The sequence below is a fragment of the Penicillium odoratum genome (assembly GCF_028828045.1).
Source record: "Penicillium odoratum strain IBT 22623 chromosome Unknown utg000004l_segment0_segment0, whole genome shotgun sequence".
Lineage (NCBI taxonomy): Eukaryota > Fungi > Ascomycota > Eurotiomycetes > Eurotiales > Aspergillaceae > Penicillium > Penicillium odoratum.
The window spans coordinates 1,823,376-1,842,958 of record NW_026643146.1 but is presented as its reverse complement, the minus strand read 5'-3'; the positions used below and the strand labels follow the sequence as shown (position 1 = coordinate 1,842,958).

Genomic DNA, 19,583 nt, shown 5'->3' with positions numbered 1-19,583 from the left:
TTGTTTTACGGAAGCAGTGGCAAGTGAAAATGTTGAAGAAGGTAAGGTTGAAACTGATCTGTGTGATCGAAGTTGCGGCGAGGGAGCATAATGAGTAAAATGCCAAGAATTATGCAGGTCTACTGAAGAGGAGTATGGAAATAGGTATTATTCCGCCAGAACCTCGCCGTGATCGCCGAAATTATCAGACAGAAATGCGTGCTATCTTTGACGTGGCGGGTTACCCGGGAGGATCAGGAAGGTCTCCGGGCCGAGCCTCCATACCTCGCAATCTGCTATACCGGAACTCAGGCCGCTAGTAGGTTACAAGCATAAAGAATAACTTTACATCGTCTCAAAGAGAAAATCATGACGTGCATAAGAAGATGACTTCAAGCTTCAAGTTGGATCTATTCTAATAATCATCAATTCAACTTGGATTTGAAACACCCCTAAACCGCCCTATTCTAACTCCATCAAAATGCCTCACTTCAACGAAGATCGTGTAGGAGAGGATTGTCCGCTTGAGCCCATCGCAGTGGTAGGCATGTCATGCCGCCTGCCTGGAGGCGTTGACAGTTCATCATCCCTATGGGACCTACTCGTTCAGAAAGGATCAGTCCAAACCCCACGAGTCCCAGCATCGCGATTCAACATTGACGCCTACCTGCACCCAAACCTTGAGCGCCCAGGCAGCTTCAATGTTCCAGGAGGTTACTTCTTGGACAAGCCGATTGAAAGTTTCGATCCCAGCTTCTTTAATATGACGCCTATTGAGGCCATGTGGTTGGACCCTCAACAGCGCAAGATTCTCGAAGTCGTCTATGAGTGCTTCGAGTCCGCTGGTTTGACATTGGATCAAGTTTCAGGCAGCAACACTGCTGTATTTGTTGGCAGTTTCACCAGTGATTATCAGCAGATGTCGACTCGCGAGCCGGACTTTCGCCACAACTATGCTGCCACCGGTGTGGATACGGGCCTCATCAGTGCTCGGATTGGAAATGTTTTCAATCTACAGGGACCAAGGTAAGTCTGCTATTGCCTCCTTACTAGGCAAATGGAAGTCTGACCCTTCTTACCAGCTTCACAATCAATACCGCGTGTTCTTCATCCATCTATGCCATTCACAATGCTTGCCATGCACTACGTGGACGAGACTGCAATGCCGCTGTTGTGGGAGGAGTGAACTTGATTATGACAGTCGACCAGCACATGAACACCGCAAAGCTGGGAATCTTGTCACCAACTTCGACATGCCACACTTTTGACGCCTCGGCCGATGGTTATGGTCGTGCGGAAGGTGCTGGTGCTCTCTACTTGAAGCGACTGTCGGACGCCATTCGCGACGGTGATGTTATTCGAGGCGTGATTCGCTCCTCCGCTGTAAACACAAACGGCAAGGTCCCTGGAATGGGAATCACCCACCCAAGCAAACGTGGTCAAGAGCGTGTCGTGCGCTCTGCTTATGAAAAGGCGCGTCTGAATCCCGACCGCACCGCGTATTTCGAATGCCACGGAACAGGTACTCCAGTCGGTGATCCCATTGAAAGTCATGCTGTCTCGATGGCCATGAATGACACTCGCAGTCTGGAGAAGCCGCTACTTATTGGAGCCATTAAGGCAAACATTGGCCATAGTGAGGCTGCCAGCGGTATATTTGCCGTGATGAAGGCTGCTATGATGACAGAGGCTGCCGTCATTCCGGGCGTTTGTGGGCTCAAGATCCTCAACCCAGCAATCAAGGAGAATGAGTGGAATATCAAAGTCAACGCCAACACCATTCCATGGCCAGCAGAATTCTCTGAGCGCCGTGCTAGTGTATCTTCCTTTGGCTATGGTGGCACCAACGGCCATGTCATTGTGGAGAGCATTGACTCACTTTTCCCCAACTACCAGCAGCATGGTAAAACAAAGCTTGAGGCTTCATATGACCACTCGGCTTCTCGCCCTTTCCTGCTAGGATTTTCAGCTCACGAAAAAGTGACCCTAACACGGAACATCGTGGCACACGGCCATGTCGCTGATCGCTACTATCTGGCAGACGTCGCTTACACGCTGCTTCATCATCGTACCAAGTTCACCCAACGCGCTTTCACGGTCGCTTCCGAGGCCAACCTGGCTGATGCATTTGATGTCACACAGTTCAACTATGGAGTTTCTCCAAAGGTCACACCCAGTGTTGGTTTTCTGTTCACGGGGCAGGGTGCTCAGTGGGCGGGTATGGGAGTTGACGCGATGCGAGCTTTCCCTTCGTTCCGAGAAACGATTAGACGCCTGGATAAAGTCCTGCAGATCCTGCAGCCTACCCCTAGTTGGACGCTTGAGGATGCTTTGCTGGCCCCCGTTGAGACTAGCCGTGTGTCCGAGGCAGAATTCTCCCAGCCAGTATGCACTGCTGTGCAGATTGCCATAGTGGACCTTTTTGCTGGATGGAATATCACACCCAAAGTCACCGTAGGCCATTCATCGGGTGAGATTGCCGCCGCATATGCTGCCGGTCGTATCTCTGCTTCGGTCGCCATCATCGCCGCCTATCTGCGCGGATTGACTGTGGCCCAGCATGCTTCTCCTGGTGGCATGCTGGCCGTCGGTCTCGGAGCAAAAGAGGCACTCCCATACCTTGAAGATGGGATTGTCATCGCGTGTGAGAACAGCCCTGCCAGCGTAACCCTCAGTGGCTCGATGGGAGCTATCCAGGCAGTCAAATCCAAAATGGATGCAGCTGGGGTTTTCGCACGAGAGCTGAAGACTGGCAAGGCCTATCATTCCCCTCAGATGGACCCCGTTTCACGTGTCTATGATACGTTACTTGCAGAGGCCGTGAAGGGAGTGGATGCAAAGCCAGTCCTACCCCGGGTGGCCTGGGTCTCGTCAGTCACTGGCCAAGAATTCACCGCGAACGATGTCCCCGAATCCTACTGGAGTACCAACCTTCGAGAGCGTGTACGCTTCAACACGGCCGTTACCGCCATCCCAGGTGTCTTGAAAGAGAATGAGAGCATTACCATGATTGAGATTGGTCCTCATGCTGCCCTGGGTGGACCATTTAAGCAGATTAACAAGGCCGTGAAGGAAATGGCACGGTTCAACTATCTGCCTACCTTGATTCGTGGAAAAGATAGTGCTGTCCAACTTCTTCAAACAGCTGGGTTCCTGTGGGTTCAAGACTATCCCCTTGACCTTCGCCGTGTCAATGCAATGGATGCTAGTCTGAAGGTTCGCCGCCCCCGCACACTAGTGGATCTACCTCCCTACAAATGGAACTACGATAAAACCTTCTGGGCCGAGCCTCGTCCAAGTCAAGAGATCCGCAAGATGACACATGCGCGTCACGACCTACTTGGTAGTCGTGTTGCAGGTCTATCAGATAGCTCGTGCGTGTGGCGCAATGTCCTTCGGCACCGCGACATTCCGTGGCTGGTGGACCATAAATTGGGCAATGCCGATATTTTCCCCGCCGCTGGCTATCTCTCTGTAGCAGCTGAAGCTCTGCGCCAGGTGTGCGAAAACAAAGATGTCTCCATAACCGGCATTACCTTCCGTGATGTGGCGATCAAAGTTGCCCTGGTGGTCCCGGACAATGATGACGGGGCTGAAATTCAAGTCCGCCTCTCAGCAATCACGAAATACAAGGGTATGGATGCCTCCACAAGCGGATGGTATGAATTTGCTGTTGAATCCATTCGTGATGGCGCATGGACGATGCACTGTGAAGGCCGAGTTGCGGCGATAAATAGCTCTGAGGCTACTCCAAGACAGCATCAGCACCCTGTCCAAACGTCAGCATCAGAACTCCCCCATCAGGTGCCGGGAAAACGCTGGTACGATGCATTCCACCGCGTCGGCTTTGAATATGGCCCAAGCTTCCAGCCAGTAAGCAACATTCGAAGCAACGGCCGCGATCACCATGCCGCCGCACAAGTGCAAATCAACACAGAGAGCGGATTGATCACTGGCGAATCTCGATATGTTTTACACCCATCTACCATTGATGGTTGCCTGCAGCTCATTATCATCTCTATCAACAAGGGCTTGCATCAGGAGATGCACCATGGTGTTGTACCGATTGAGATCGAGGAGTTGTCGCTCTGGTTCCCTGACGAAAAGGACATCGGACATATTGGCCAGGCTGTGGCATGGACTGACCAGGTTCGCGGTCGCTACTTTGACACCAACACGAAGTTATTTACCCCTTCGGGTCAGCTAGTTCTTGATATTCATAAGCTTCGCTGTGTCTCCTATGAGGCCGCAGTTCCGCAGGTGGACGAGGCTGTGGAGCGCGCTCCTTATATGCAGACTGTTTGGAGGCCTGACATCTCCACACTTGATACTTCTCAAGCGGTAGCCGCCTACCCCTCCGTGCAGTCGGATGCCGATTCAGTGGCTGCAGTGGTTGAGCTCATGGAACATCGCGACTCTCTAGCTCATCTCATTGTCCTGGGTCGGCCTAGAGACGAAGTCATCGAGGCAGTGTTGTCGCGGATCAACTTATCCACTACTGTGACCATACTCGATCATTCAAATGAATATCTGGACAATCTTACGGTAGGACAATCTCTGCGTCATATCTCCAAGGTGACGGTGGACCCATCTGAAGAGTGGAGCATTCTCAAACTCGCCCCCGCAGATCTTGTCCTTGCGGGACTAGAAAGCGGTGTCGATAATGCCCAGCTATTAACTGGTGTGAGCCGCTTGTTGGCAGGACAAGGCAGCTTGCTGGCATTGGTGTCTCCTTCTTCCCCCCGGAATTTGTTGAGCAGCTCACAATTACTGGATTCTCAAAGCCCCAGCTGCTTTTCCCGCTCACTACAGTGTCTGTGGTCTTCTCGCATAAACTGGAAGAGAACCCCGAGTTTTCCAATGGCACTTCGTCACACACGTCCGGGGTGATCACCTTCTATCGAGATGATAGCGAACAGCATCTGGCTATCTCGTTAGGGCAGCGATTGGACTCAAAGGCAGGGGTAAAGGTGCAACAATGGCCCCTGTCGGAGGTCACTGAATTGATCCCTCAGCCGAACGAAGTATTCCTCATCCACGATATGAATGGCAAACTGCTGTCAACTTTGACGGAACAGACCTGGGATTCCCTGAAGCAGATTGTTCAGTCTGGAGTTCCAACTATTTGGTTGACCTCTGGCGTCAATGAAGGCCAGTGCATTGAGGGAACATCTTCTCAAGGCTTCCTTCGCGCCATTCGATCTGAGCAAGCCAAGGCCAGAATCATTCTTCTTGATGTGGATAGGAATGAAGATCAAGGAATGATTGCTAAGACTCTTGCTAGCCTGCTAGACCAAATTCCGACGAAGGATTCGCGAGAGGAGACCGAGTTCTGGCTTCACAAGGGCATCCTTCACATCCCACGAGTGACACCTAATGTCCACCTGAACGGCACCTGGTCAGGTCAAGGGGATGAAAAGATTCAGCACACGCCCCTCCCTCAAACTCAATCACTCGTTGCTGAGCCGGTGGCCGGAGAATTTATCTTCCATGAAGCTGCGCCCGTCGATGTTGTCGCGAATGAGATTGAGATTCAGGTTCAGCAGGCGCAGTTCTTCGAAACTGATTTGAGAACAGTGTCAGTTGAGCCGCGATTGGTTGCAGGTACTGTTATCCGGGTTGGAGCTGGGGTGGATAACTCCCTGATTGGATCGACCGCTGTCGCATATACCTCCGGCCCACTCAGCACACTTGTGAGGACCACGTCGATGGCGGCTGGTATTTACCATGAAAGGAGTTCCAACCTCGGTGCTGCAAATGCAGTTACTGTCATTCCCGGCGTTGTTTCCGCTATCAATTCTATTATGGGAGCTGCCCGGGTCGTTGGCAAGGCAGACCATCTGATCCTTCTTCCGGCGCCTTACTCGTTCATTCAAGCGGCCATCCGACTGCAGAGAGCTTTCGGATTTCAACTAACCATTTTCTGCGCTAATGAGGAGCAACGGCAACTGATTTCCTCGGCGCCAGGATTTGGTGCCGAAATCCAACTCAATGTTACTGACATGGACGAATTGCGTGGAGTTTTGCAAGCTTCCTCTAAGCAAACCACTCCTGTCTCTATTGTCAGCCACGAATGGGACACCCTTAGTCGGGACGCATGGCGGTCCGTCCCAGCGATGGGCCGATTTGTTTTCAACGGTGCTGTTGTGGGCGAAGCCCCTGATGTGGTTCCTTTCCAGCGCGGTGCCTCTTTCCAGTCTACAAGTATTGAGACCCTTTACAAGAATGAAGGTCCAATCTTGGGTTCTCTGGTCAAAAGTGCTCTCCACTTGCTGGAAGAACAAATTGACATCCCGTTCAATGGTGCCATGCGGCACAAGATCACGTCGCCTGTTGAAAGCATTGCTAACGTTGTAAAATGGTCTACTGGACTCAATTATCTTCAATTCAACTACGACGATCTTGCAGTTCAGGTATATTACCCACTTGCTTGGAACTTTAGTTGATGAAAATTAAAACTGATCAACAATTATAATAGATTCACCCTGCTGAAAGAAAGCTGGGATTCCTACCCAACGTGGCCTACCTTTTGGTCGGCTGTCTTGGTGGCCTAGGCCGAAGTCTCACGACATGGATGATGGAACAAGGAGCACGGGATTTTGTTTTTCTGTCCCGGTCTGGTGATGATAAGCCTGAAGCGAAATCAGTACGTTTTCATGATATCACTACACTAGCGTCTTGTTGCTGATATTTAATAGCTGGTCGAGTCTCTTCGGGTAGCGGGGGCTCAGGTGCAGGTGTTCCGCGCCGATGCTGCGGATGTGAAGGGCGTCACAGAGGCTGTGAATCAAGTCACGTCTCAACGGCCTCTTCGTGGAGTGGTACATGCCGCGATGGTACTGCAGGTAAGGCATCCCATCCCTGTACAATCAATTATGTATTTTGACACAAACCTTAGGATGGAATATACAACGGCATGTCTTATGACAAGTTCAAAGCGGCCTTGGTTCCCAAGATGGCTGGCGCTCGCACCTTGCACGAGGTGTTGCAAGGACACGCACTGGACTTCTTTGTCATGACAAGCTCTATTTCAGCTCTTCTCGGAAATCCCGGTCAAGCTAATTACTGTGCTGGTAATAGCTACTTGGATGGCCTCGCGTGGCACCGCAACCAGCTTGGCCTTCCGGGTGTCTCTCTTATTCTTCCCATGGTCCTTGATGTGGGTGTGGTCTCAGAAGATCAAAGTCTCGAAGCTTCCCTAACGCGCAAAGCCATGTACGGTATTGACGAACGGGAGATGCTGCGCGGCTTTGAGGTTTCGATGGCGCAGCCAGTCCCCCAAGTCGCTGGCCCACACATTCTTGGCGATGCTCAGATAATCCTCGGCATGGAGCCTGCCCGCCTGGAGGCCGCTCTCACGGCTTCTGAGTCTGCCGACGCTTACTGGTACAATGATGCATGATTCCAAGGTATTCGTCATACGATTGAGTCTATGGGTCAGGATTCCCCATCAGGCGATTCTGGTGACGGAGATATTTTGAAAATTCTCAAGGAAGAAGGACCTGAGGCCATGCTACAAGCAGTCGGACAACATGTGATGAAGAAGCTCGCTGGAATGCTGCTTATTTCATTGGAAAACTTTGAGTATGATGGCAACTCAATTGCAAGCTACGGCATTGATAGCATGATTGGAGCAGAGCTGCGCAATTGGCTTTTCAAGCAATACACCCTGGATATTGCATTCCAGGAGCTTTTGGCACCCAAAATGAGCATCAAAACTTTAGCTACGGCCATTGCTACCAATCTGGGCTTGCTTTCTGTGTCCTCTTGAGGTTACAGCTCGCTGTTATTAGTTTCCACCTGTTTGTCGATTGTTTTGGCTGTTACGATCGATACAGACAAGTCAATATGCTCTCGCCATACTTTTACTTCTTGAATTTGAACTATTTTTGCCTGAAGCTTGTACCTAGTTATAGATTAATACAAATTACATTGCCCTCTATTAACCGCAATGTTCCTAAATTTGAACATTTTACTAAATGAGGAAAGATATAAAGGCTCGTACTATAAGATGACACTTTACCTTCTTTCCCTTTTCAAGTTCCCACTTACATGTCACTTATTCAATGTTGTTGGTCACCACTGTTTACATCCCATACTTCAGACTCTATTAAATGCCTTATCATACATACTTGTGCTCTCTCATTCACGACTACATACTATAACTATATACCTGTTCCGCCCAGTCGAAGATATGGAATTATTTATCGTGATTTTGGAAACGGTCGTTGTTTATCAAAATCAAACTTTCTGGACGATGGATTGCCCGATGATGAAATTAGGTGGGCCAAATGAGTCCTTGAATAGCATCCCTCGCTGGATGTGCACTATGTTCATCACCACTTAATATATATATCAGTCCTACTACGATATCTACAAGGGTTTGTGGCTACCTTAAATTCATCTTCTGATCGCTTTAAATATTATTTTGAATTTTCTAGTCTTCCAGAAAGTATTCCAGAGTTGGATCCAAACCAAGTAGAAAGTCCAGGAAGCTCCAGTGGCACTCGGTCAAATTGGCTCCTATGAATTACAATTCTTCACAAAACAAACGGGAGACATCCCTTGAAAAACTAAGTTGAACCCCTGATACCCCCTTATTTTTAGTTTTCTTTTTTGATAGCAAAATCCCGCAAACTATTGTCAACGACGAGATACCGGCGCCGCTCGCCGGGCTGTCGGCCAAATTCGCCGGCACGAAAGAACCGGAGTAGAACGCCCCTAATACTTAAGGAATGGTATTAAGAACTGTTAACTTTCTATCCTCATATTAGTTTTTCCAGTCATTCGTCTCAAATTCCAGTATCGCCCATCAAAATGGCCGAAACTAGCGAAAAAGGACCGTCTTTGGACGCGACCAACGTTTTTGATGACTCCCATGGGCACTTGAGCTCTGGGGCCTCCACGCCAGACAGTTCAAAAGATACTGTGCAGGTTGAAGATGAGCGAAACAAGTACAGGTCAATTCATGGTGTCAAAGTGAGAATTTTTCGACGCGCGGCTTTCAGCAATTTCTAACGATTGCAGTGGTTTCTAGCTGTGTTGGCGATTTTCTCGTCCGTTTTTCTGTTCGGATTGGATACGACTGCAGTAAGATTCCACCGCAATTTTAGCCTCCTTGATCCCAATTACTTATGGAATCTGTGGTATTCAGGTTGCGGATATTTCCCCTGCGATGATCAGTCGGTTTGGCCAGGCAGATTTGCTTCCCTGGTTGAGCTCTGGCTATGCACTTGGAGCCATGAACATTCTTCCTTGGGGCAAGTCATTCGGAGTCTTCAACCTGAAATGGACATATATCCTCACAGTTGCCCTCTTTGAGGTGGGAAGTGCTATCTGTGGCGCGGCACCGAATATGACGGCCTTGATCATTGGACGAGTGATTGCGTACGTCTGGTTCCTCTTCCTTTTCATTTGTAATTGCTAATAAAATGACTAGTGGAATTGGGGTAGGTCTCCACTGAATTATTAGGACTTTTTTTTTTTTTTGAAAGACTAACGAAAGTAGGGATCGGGTATGTATCTCGGTTGCATTACATACCTCGCGATGACAACTAGTCCTCGGGAAGGTCCGCATTATATCGGGCTCGTCGGCTTTGTCTGGGGTATTGGCACTGTCCTCGGACCAATTGTATGATTCCTTCGATATCATCCATACACGGTATAATCTAACTTGCTATATAGGTCGGCGGTGCATTCGCAGACAGCTCAGCAGGATGGCGGTGGACCTTCTATATTAACCTCCTAATTGCCGCCCTATTTGCCCCTATTTACTTTTTCCTGCTCCCTAATATCGACGCACAGCCAACAGCAACTTTGCTTCAGAAGCACAAGCAAGTGGACTGGGTGTCCATCATTTTCCTGAATGGATTCATCGCATGTTTCGTTATGGCCATCAACTTCGGAGGTGCCGTTTATGCTTGGAATTCTGCCAAGGAAATCGTACTTTGGGTCATGACGGCGGTCATCTGCGTCGGATTTATTCTGGTGCAGTATTTCCACCCGCTTGTGAAGAAAGAACAGGTTCTCTTTCCCAGCCATTTGCTGAAGAGCCCTCTGATGCTCAATTTATCTGTCCAAATGTTTTTGTCATCAGGTGTGCTCCAAGGTGCTATTTACTATATCCCTTTGTTCTTTGAGTTTGCGAAGGTATGCGTCTTTCTACCAATTACTTCCCCTGATACTCTTCATGAACGTCGATATTAATTACAATTCTTTAGGCCGACAAAGCCCTTGAAGCCGCTGTGCGGCTTCTACCCTATGTTTTCATGCTGGTCGCTGGTTGTTTGATTAACGCTGCTCTTATGGTCCGGTTTGGATACTACATGCCCTGGTACTTTGGTGGTGGCGCGCTGGTAGTAATCAGCTCAGCATTGATGTGTATGTTCTGAAACATATGAAACATCTGAATGCGGGGCGCAGCGCTGATGAAACTAATATGTATCAGGCACTGTTAATGCGAATACCTCGAACTCTACTATTTACGGATATACCGTGTTGATGGGAATCGGCGTCGGCTCCTACTGCCAGGCCAGCTACAGTGTATCCCAGCAATTGGTTCCAATGACCGAGCTGACCAATGTCGTCGGCTTGATGAGTATCTGTAAGCGCATGGCGATTTTCAGCCTTGCAGCGGAAGACGCATACTGACGTTCTTATTAGCGCAATTCTTGGGCATTCTGTTTTTCTTGGCGATCATGGGCACTTCCTACCAAAATCTGGTCATCGAGAAGATTCACAAGCTCCTGCCTAATGCTAGCGATGTCGATGTCCGTGAATTTATTGCTGGAACCAGCTCCTCCCTCAGTGCTAGCTTAACAAGCGCCCAATCGGCCGCCGTGATAGATGCTATTGTCATTGCTATGCGATCAGTGTGGATTTTGCTCGCTGTTGCTGGTGGCATTTGTGTGGTCTTGTCTCTTTTCCTAGGGGTATGTTCTGCAAATTCCGAGCAAAATTTCATGGTATTAATACTGACTTGCACTCTTTCTACAGAAAGACAAGCTTTTCACCAAGGGTGCTAAGGGTACAGCAATCGCAGCATAACTGTGTCGCTTTAGTGGGCAATGATCAACGAGTTCACAGCCAAACCCCTGTCCTTCAGATTTTAGGGCATACTTAAATTGTGATAGTTAAGCCCTAGAGTCAGATGCGGGGTTAAAGCGGGTCTGAAATTGGTTATGGATAGGTTCATTTCATTGGTACACCTAGTTTTCGGGTTATTCGCATTTTAATACTAAAGGCATTGAGCAATATATTCTCCATTGAAGATCTTTCTTTTCAAGCATATTATTGATTTTTTTTGTCCTGGATTGTTTCCATTCTTGGACTTTTGTTCTTTGTTTTACGGCGAAACTGGCCGATACTAGCATCGGCCAGTTTCGCCGTCCCATTACTAATGGACATTTGTTCCCTCACGTCAGCGTTTTGGACTGCTACCTCCCTTCTTAATGGTTCAAATGTTCCACGTTCTGAGGCTCTCAGCTCTAAAGTATTGATCTAGCCGATCAGCCATAAATTCCTGTTCTATTTATTCCATTACTATTAACTAGCTGCCATGTACGCATGTACCCTCTGCTCGAAGCCCTTTAAACAACGTAAGTGAATACTTTTGACAGGTCTCAAACTGATACTGCTGAGCGTCCTGAGGAGTGACACAGCTAATACTTCTTTAGTGTCGTCCAGAAACCGGCACCTGGAATATTGCCGTCAGACAACAGACCGGCCTCGCGCGCGAACTCTGTCGTGTCGCGCCTGCAGCGCTGCCAAGACAAAATGCACCAGCACTCATCCATCTTGCACTCGATGTCTACGACGCGGCATCGAATGTGTATATGAACAGCGACCCGGTCGGCGGCAACTGCCTAAGCAAAACGGCGCTGATGAGACCCCTCTCATGGAAACACGAACACCAACCTCAGTTAGCACTAATCTAGATGACGGCAATACAGTCAGCCTGATGGCAAATCTCGACCAGTTGGCAGATAATATGATCTGGGATGGGCAGTCGAATTCTACAGACTTTCTTTTAATGGATTCAAGTCTCGCTGTTCCCAGGACCACACAAGCTTCTGCACCGATAGTGGCAAACACTCCTGACTTCACATTCGGCTTGCAAAGTTGGGGCATGGATCCACCGGAGCTGCTTACTGCACTTTCTGCGCCGCCAAAGGTCTCACCCTTGGCCGATGCGGGGTTTCTTACGAGGCTACCTATTGATGATCCCATTGCACAGCGACACGCCACTCATCTGATTCAAATCCTGCGAGCTTTTCCGCAAATGATGATCCGCAGAGCGGTTTTCCCTCCCTTCATTCATCCTAACTGGCACCGTGGAGATGAGCCTGAAGTGCGAAAGACATTACCCGAGCCTATTGGTAACTGCATGAGTATTGCACAGATGTTCGCCTCCAGAACACCCGATACAAGAGCCTTTGTTTGGAACGCTATTAGGACTGAGCAGCGACGACTAATGGACCAGGTAAGCCTAAGTTTGCGCTTTTCCTTATATGGAACTACTTAATCTGATGGAAATCATTCAGTCTGAATCATTTGGGCCGGATGATTTGCTTGCCTCAATACAATGTTACATTATTTACATTATCATGCGCGTGGTCGACGACGCGGCATATCATAGCGAGCGTGACCTTAATATGCTACTGACCTTCGCAGTGGGTTTCCTTTTCTATTCCTATAAATAGGGCGACGAATATGGGGCTAACAGGAAATAATCAGACTCTCTGCGGTCGCTTTCGCGCGCTTTGTCAAGGCCCATTTAGTCTTCCAGAGCAAACACACCCTAGCCGGGGCTGGTCTGACTGGATATTTGCCGAGTCTCGGCGCAGGTACGTGGATTATGTGTGATGGATTCGTTTATTGCCCTGACAAAAGCAATCATTAGGGTCGCATGCATCTGGTTCCTGATCGGACAGGTCATATCCACCAAAACTGGTATCCCTTGCGACACGTCGGAAGAATATCATTGTCTTCCCTTGCCGGGTGGCCGATCCCTGTGGGAATGCCGAACTAATAAAGGCTGGGAAGCGGAGTACAGCGCAACACAGACAACTATTCCAGGGATGCAGCTTACGTATTTTGGTGACTTGATGGAGGCTCAAAAGGCGAACAGTGACCCGAGCATCATTCATAAGATGGATTCCTGGAATGCAGAGGCTGATACAATGGGGTTTATGCTTACGCTAGCCACAGCAATGGTTTAGATGGCAGACGGGGCATCCCGACCAACTGGGACTATAATTCCTTTCCCTCTCCAGGGATCCCTTTTTCTCCACTTCAGGCAATCCAATAATCTCCCCCCATGAGCTGCGACATAGAAATAAATAGTAGCCTATTTCAACAAGAGTAAAAAGGGTTAACTAAATTCCTAGATCACCGTTATAAATAGATAAACAATATATATCTAAGAATTAATTTCAACATATTGTTATTAGTCAATACAGTATCTTCTGTGTACTCTCTCGTTCTTTTTCCGTAGTACATTGTATTTCTTCCTGCCTCGGTGCTTTTGTCGCCAACAGCTTCACCCAAGCACAGACGTTGGATCGAGGCCTCATGAAAGGATATCAGCCACAATGAGTGGCTCTGTTACTGAGGCATACGTCGCCACCCTGAGAGGAGCTGTCGTGACCTTCACAAGAGGCGCTCACAATGTCTTACGTTTCGACCTCGGAGTTGCACGATTTCCAGGTAGTAGAGAAGAAGGCTGCCCGCACCTTGTAAATAGACCAGCTTATACAGCAGTGACTCCTTCCACGGGACACACACTTGCTGCGAGGAGCCTCGTCCATCAAAGGTCAAAGCTACAGCTTTTTCCACTAATGCATGAAAGAAAGGCCGCGCAAGCGCTCCATACACAACGTGGCGTGAGCTCGCAGAAAAGGTGCTAGAGCCGGTACGCTCTCCGAGAGAAGTAGTATTGCCGGCAACCTGAGCCAACATAAACTCGACATCTTCAACCATATCTAAGTCATTCGCGTCGAACTTCTTAGGATAGGCCGCTTCAGTAACTATGACTGCCTTTCCCTCGTCGGTAGTGGCCGAGGCTGGGTCAAGGGAAATGAGCCAGGCACGAGTATCAGCGTCATAACTCGAGAACAGACAATCCGCGTCGAAAGGACTCAATTTTCCCTACGCATTTAGGATGTAATTAGGAATTTTGGATCTCATCAACGGGATGTCTTTGCTTTCACAATTGTTCTCCATAGCTTCGAATGAACATTTAACTGAATATTTCAAGTAGCTCCCGCTTCTTGAATTCAGGTAGAAGAGTCCAAAAAAAAAGCAACAATGAGCTTGGCTGCGTCAATTGCGTTTCTTACAAAGTAGAGCGAGCGAAGTTGATAAGTTGAGAATTTCTGACACAGCAACCCGGGAGTCGGCACCATCGACTCCTCGAACTTCTTACTAAATGTGTTCAATTTTTGATCGGGTCAGGGACCGGGGATAATCATACTATCGAAAATTATGTCGTTGCATAACTAGCGGGATTTATCCATTGGTTATTCCAAATTTCCGCAAGTGGAATTGCCGAGCCCGGCTCAACATCCTAGAAAAGCTTGGTGCTACCCCATAAGGCTGGAAAATGCTTATCAATTCATATAACTATTTTTTGAAGTATAGCTACTCTGTTGATATGGTGGGCAGTCACAACACGTGTACCTCGCCCTGCGACAGTAAGATCTAATGATTGCTGAGAGTAAAAAATTTTGAAAGTAAGTACCGTAGGGAGGTGGAGAACGAGGGTTCGGAGCATGGTAAGGCACGACGTGGGGCCGAAGATAGCGGGCACTTTGAGGCGGCAATTGATGTCCACTAGTAGTAGATTAGCTTATTATTGGTAATTCGCACAAGATAAAATAACAACGGGTCTGACTAGGCAGAAGCATTAACCTGGGACCGCTAGTGTTTACTCAGTAGAGTATCACGAGGCATGTCAAGCTTATAGATTTTAGCAGGAGAGTTCTTGTTTTTCCTCAAAACTCATTACCCACGCAAAGTTCCCAGCATTCAAAACAATCACCAGTATGAAGTCCTTTCCCGATGCCTTTCTCGCATACTTGAGTAAATGCATAGATGATGCTCCGTTCCAGACTATTCTTATCATCGCCATACCCACATTCCTCGTCATGATGTACACAGGGTCGGTAATGATACAACCGGTATTTGGAACACTACAAAGAATTGGAGAAAATCCTCAGAGCGAGTCTCCGAAGTCTGGTGTTTGCTTGAATTGTGGTGTTTGCCCGACTTGCGGCCGTCCCGGCATTGCCAACGATGAGACTCAAAAAACAACACCAAACTTCAAAAATAACCAAATCTCCATGCCTCAAAATACTCCTTCAACCCCAGAGTAAGTCCAGGGAAACATGCTTTGACGAGCATATCTTCTTGATCTCTCACCCCACTCTCTGAGGCTGAAAATGGACAACAGGCCACATATCGATTAGTAGTCCTCAAGTGGATGTTTGCGGTGACTCAGCACTCGTGTCACGGGACCACCTGAGCCGCGTGGCTTTCATCTCGTCAGCAACGATTTATTCCTTTGATTCCTTTGACTCCATTATTTCGGCTGTTGTAAGTCCATTTCTGCGATTATTATATGTCATTATCTCTTATTATCTCTAACTATCTAGCTTATCATGTGCTATCTCTTTATTCTGTGTCATATTTGCTCTTATCTTGTTGATCGTACGATTCTCTACAGTCAGCAGCATCAGTCATTTGACTCGTGGTCAAAGTAGCAGGCAAAATGAGCGACTCATCTTCTTTGTAAAAACCCGTTGGCCCCCGACATCAATTTTTTCAGTTGAACATCAGTGTCATTATTGTTTACGGTAATGGGTGTCACCTTTCCTCTCCTTTCTAGGCAACAATGCGGAAGCGACATTTCCTGTTTCGACTCTTCCATCAATTCCAGGATTTCTAAATACTTTTCATCGACAGAACCCCGCAAATCCGTAGTTATATATCTAGCTTGCCGCTCACTATCGCTTTGAGTGAATTTCTCTTGATCGCAACTAATATCGCCGAACGTAAAATGAGTGTACAGTGTTTTCGAAATCAGTTTTACCTCTGTTCTTTCAAATTAATCTATAAACTTATGTCCGAAACACGCTAGTATTGCTTTAATTCTGAGACCGCTTCCTAGATTGAAATTTCTAACTTCCATGACATGCAAGTGATACCTCGTCATCTTACTGATGTTGTTAAATATGATGGTTGGCATACTAGCTATTGAATTTGAATATATTTCTGCGATTTGTGCCTGGAAATACTCAAAGTGGGTCCCAGGGGGCTGAAGTACCGAAGGTTAAATACTTGTGGAACGCCACTGTACTTGCACTAGCCTGGACCCTGGGAGAAAGGAGTCCGTCGCCTTAGTGTAATTGGCTTGCCCGTGAGCGGTATTCATAAGGCGACTGACTTATCTCGGACAAGTTCGTCAATATATCTCACCGCAAAAGCTTACGAAGCCTTTTTCATCATTTTTATGTGGACTGGGAAGAAGTTCCCACCTGACTCTTATCAATCTGATTTCTGGCAGTCAACTCCCTCCACAAACACAAATTAAACTCAAAAATGTCGCACCTGACATCGCAAGCGTTTTGGCCGGCAGCCATTCCCGAGATCCACCTACATCTAACGGATTTATCCCGAGCTGAGCTCCCAGAAGAGGCAAAGGGATGGCTGCTATTCGTACGGGTAGGGAGTCCTTTAAGTGCACTTGTATAATCACATGTGGCATTGAGGATTAAATCACTGCAGGAAGAGTACCAGCCAGCCTCAAACCCGGAAGATGGGCTGCGTTAACGGCGCGCCCTGATCGAGAAATAGGCCACCGCTAGTCAGGATTTCCGCGAGGTCTGTACAGCCATTTTTGATGGTTTTCTAAGTGCTCTCTTTACTTTATATTCGTCTTATATCTCCCGCTTTATTAACTCAAAATTGAAATTTAATTAGTTTAGTCTTACTATAATTATGTCCTATAATGCGCCCCAGCTGTTGACTGCCCGGCCTCGGTACTCTTATAGCTAGCCCCGCGAACCGATAAGTAATTCCTATGTCTAGTATCTATAGGCCGGTAGACTTATCCCTAGAACTATATATCTACCTTATAAAGTTCCTGATTCTACTATATATTTACTGAGATAAATAGACTAGGCCGTATCCTTTCAACCTAGCGGGGGCGGGCGACGTGCCGCGTTACCATATTCTAGAGTTCCTTAGCCCTACCACGCCTATTACGCTTAGCGAGTTCCTCTCTGAGCTATATCTCACCCTAGCTGATTTCTACGCCCTCTCGATAACCCGACACGGCACGGTGGTGTTCACCGACAGGCCGGACTATATATGGTATATGATCGATGAGTAGGGGCTGGCGATAGGGCGGATGACCCTAGCTAAGTTTAGCTCTAATGGCTAAGTCCGCGCCTCTACCCTCTATCGACCCTAGAATATAGGCTAGATAATGTCCTTTAGCTAGATACTAGGTCAGCAGGTCTCGGAATTAGTAATATTAGGGACTAGGGTTAGTATAATAAGCCATATATTCTCTTACCTATAATTCTAGCGCGCCTTTTATCTTCTAACAAGAATTCTCTATTAGTAGAAATAGTTTAGGCATGGTCCTTCCTATTATTAAGCTTTTAGAGTTAACCCGATAGAGTAACAGGTTCCTTTCCGAAGGCTACGGTAATCGGGACCTATAGATGCGCATTATCGAGCAGAGTGCGCCCGGGTGTCTGAACCTGGAGGCTTAAGGGCGAGAGGTGGAATTCGAACTTGATGACCTGCTGGAGGTTGGTTTTTAATGCTGATTTTAGAGGCGCACAAGCTCGCTTATAGCTGGTGTGGTTCTTTGCGGTAGTCGCGAACATTCTATACTCAGAGATTCGATCCATGCTACTACATATATGATATGGACCGTTTATAGCTCTCCGAGTGGAACACAATTCTTAGTCGAGGGTCGCTCCAACCACTGGCGACTTCACGCCTAAGATTAAGAGAACCACTCATCCTGCGTATTCGCAGACAGGAGAGGAACAGGCAGAAAATGTTCCTCATCCCCGTGAGAGCAATCCTTCTATCGTCTGTGAAATAAAAGTGGTGGCAGAGATAGTCTGCCTCTTCAGGTCTAGGGCTGATTTTCACGAATCGTGCGCTCAACTGTGATTCTTGTCGGTCAATCGCCAGATGTATTTAACAGGAGTTATTTGGCGGGTGGGTCTTACTGATGCCTCCCATTCCTTCACAGGTGGAATAAACTGACTTCTCCAGTTTGATAATCGACGACGGCTACCCACACGCGCTACGCGTATACCGCGACGAGATGTCAGGTGCTGTCCGAATACAGGCTACGGTTCACAAAGGAATAATGGACCGGTCAGAAATACCTAAAATTGATCTTTTTTTCACATGGCATCGAGCTAACCCTTGCGCGGCTACAGAACTCCCGTATGGACCGCGTTCGTAACACATTACCTTCACAAACGCGGCTGGCTGAAACTTGTCGACAATCGGACCGTCGTCGTACGCGATCTAAAACTTATCATTTTAATGTTGGCCAAAGACTACAATCCGCCGATGACCAGTCGCGGGGAGCATACCCTCAAATTTTCTACTCGAAATGGTACGCTCTTCCTCTCTTTCTTGCAACTGGCAGCTAATACCTACCAACACACGGTCAGACGCCAAAGACTTTCTGGAGGTAATGGAAGAATTAGCCATTAAAATTGTCCCAAATTCGTTGCCGCCTAAGACCGCCAGCGCCGCGGAAGATGCCGGTCAGGGCCTTGTTGTAACTGATGGCTGATGGCTGATGGCTTGTGCTAAGATTATTGCCATGCTACACACTTTTTGGTCTAGCCGAGCCAAATACCTAATTAAAACCCTCGGCGGAATTTATTCATTCCGAGACGATGCTATAATGACCAATAGGGGAACCAAAAAATCCATGAAACATTAATGCCCGGCAGCAAGAAAGCACCAGTCCAGCTATCGAAGCTGGGCCACACCCCACCACAGGCCATACAGTATAATCAAGCAATCTCGCAATTCGGGAAGTCCCGCCACTCGGTAAGATAACGGATTCCGTCGTGATCCCCTTGGTCCCTGGATCCCCGGCGTTCTCATCCGCCCCCACAGGCGTGGATGGGTGTACTTATGAAGTGGGGCCACCGGAGCCTTGGCTTCTATGAATTACGATTGACATACATTGCCGAGTGCCTTCCGTTGTTGATTCAGGGTCTTAAAGTGCTTTGTTGGAAGTGATATGATATTATAACATCGATAGGCAATCGTCGGATGGCCTTCGAATAGAACATACCAAGCGAGAATTTCCCTATGTTGGGCCGAGGTTCGAATGTAAGTGTGTGTGCCGTCTTTAAAACTCCTGATTCATTTTGTCTCCACAGGCTGGAATTGTTTTTTTTTTTTTTTCGTATCCAACAAAGCCTGCGCTGTATTGAATTGTATCAATTTGTAGTTCTGGCCTTTTGATGCAAAAGATAGATGGAACAGGACAGTAAAGGGCTTTAGAAAATAAGATGTGTCATTTGATTTAACGTAGATCCTCTTTCAATGAA

The 19,583-nt window shown here is 47.8% G+C and overlaps 6 protein-coding genes across 6 annotated transcripts; 5 read left to right on the top strand and 1 right to left on the bottom strand.

Annotated features, from left to right (window-relative positions):
* Nucleotides 1–460: 460 nt before the first annotated feature.
* On the top strand, nucleotides 461–7,381 carry N7520_004959 (uncharacterized protein; the record flags this gene model as incomplete). Its single annotated transcript, XM_057138893.1, has 6 exons — nucleotides 461–1,005; nucleotides 1,062–4,662; nucleotides 4,764–6,392; nucleotides 6,458–6,625; nucleotides 6,678–6,824; nucleotides 6,878–7,381. The coding sequence occupies 6 exons, from the start codon at nucleotides 461–463 to the stop codon at nucleotides 7,379–7,381; spliced, it is 6,594 nt and encodes a 2,197-aa protein (XP_056997100.1).
* Nucleotides 7,382–7,411: 30 nt separating this feature from the next.
* On the top strand, nucleotides 7,412–7,750 carry N7520_004958 (uncharacterized protein; the record flags this gene model as incomplete). Its single annotated transcript, XM_057138892.1, has 1 exon — nucleotides 7,412–7,750. One exon carries the CDS (start codon nucleotides 7,412–7,414, stop codon nucleotides 7,748–7,750), a length of 339 nt encoding a protein of 112 aa, XP_056997099.1.
* A 1,046-nt stretch (nucleotides 7,751–8,796) lies between these two features.
* N7520_004957 (uncharacterized protein) lies at nucleotides 8,797–11,025 on the top strand (the record flags this gene model as incomplete). Its single annotated transcript, XM_057138891.1, has 10 exons — nucleotides 8,797–8,958; nucleotides 9,007–9,069; nucleotides 9,134–9,366; nucleotides 9,419–9,428; nucleotides 9,488–9,610; nucleotides 9,664–10,128; nucleotides 10,200–10,359; nucleotides 10,427–10,582; nucleotides 10,642–10,910; nucleotides 10,975–11,025. 10 exons carry the CDS (start codon nucleotides 8,797–8,799, stop codon nucleotides 11,023–11,025), a joined length of 1,692 nt encoding a protein of 563 aa, XP_056997098.1.
* A 511-nt stretch (nucleotides 11,026–11,536) lies between these two features.
* On the top strand, nucleotides 11,537–12,680 carry N7520_004956 (Zn(II)2Cys6 transcription factor domain-containing protein; the record flags this gene model as incomplete). Its single annotated transcript, XM_057138890.1, has 3 exons — nucleotides 11,537–11,576; nucleotides 11,655–12,460; nucleotides 12,522–12,680. The coding sequence occupies 3 exons, from the start codon at nucleotides 11,537–11,539 to the stop codon at nucleotides 12,678–12,680; spliced, it is 1,005 nt and encodes a 334-aa protein (XP_056997097.1).
* A 949-nt stretch (nucleotides 12,681–13,629) lies between these two features.
* N7520_004955 (uncharacterized protein) lies at nucleotides 13,630–14,752 on the bottom strand (the record flags this gene model as incomplete). Its single annotated transcript, XM_057138889.1, has 2 exons — nucleotides 13,630–14,127; nucleotides 14,720–14,752. 2 exons carry the CDS (start codon nucleotides 14,750–14,752, stop codon nucleotides 13,630–13,632), a joined length of 531 nt encoding a protein of 176 aa, XP_056997096.1.
* Nucleotides 14,753–18,373: 3,621 nt separating this feature from the next.
* Nucleotides 18,374–18,811, top strand: N7520_004954 (uncharacterized protein; the record flags this gene model as incomplete). The annotated part of the gene is made up of 3 exons (XM_057138888.1): nucleotides 18,374–18,381; nucleotides 18,447–18,628; nucleotides 18,687–18,811. The coding sequence occupies 3 exons, from the start codon at nucleotides 18,374–18,376 to the stop codon at nucleotides 18,809–18,811; spliced, it is 315 nt and encodes a 104-aa protein (XP_056997095.1).
* Between the last annotated feature and the right edge of the window lie 772 nt (nucleotides 18,812–19,583).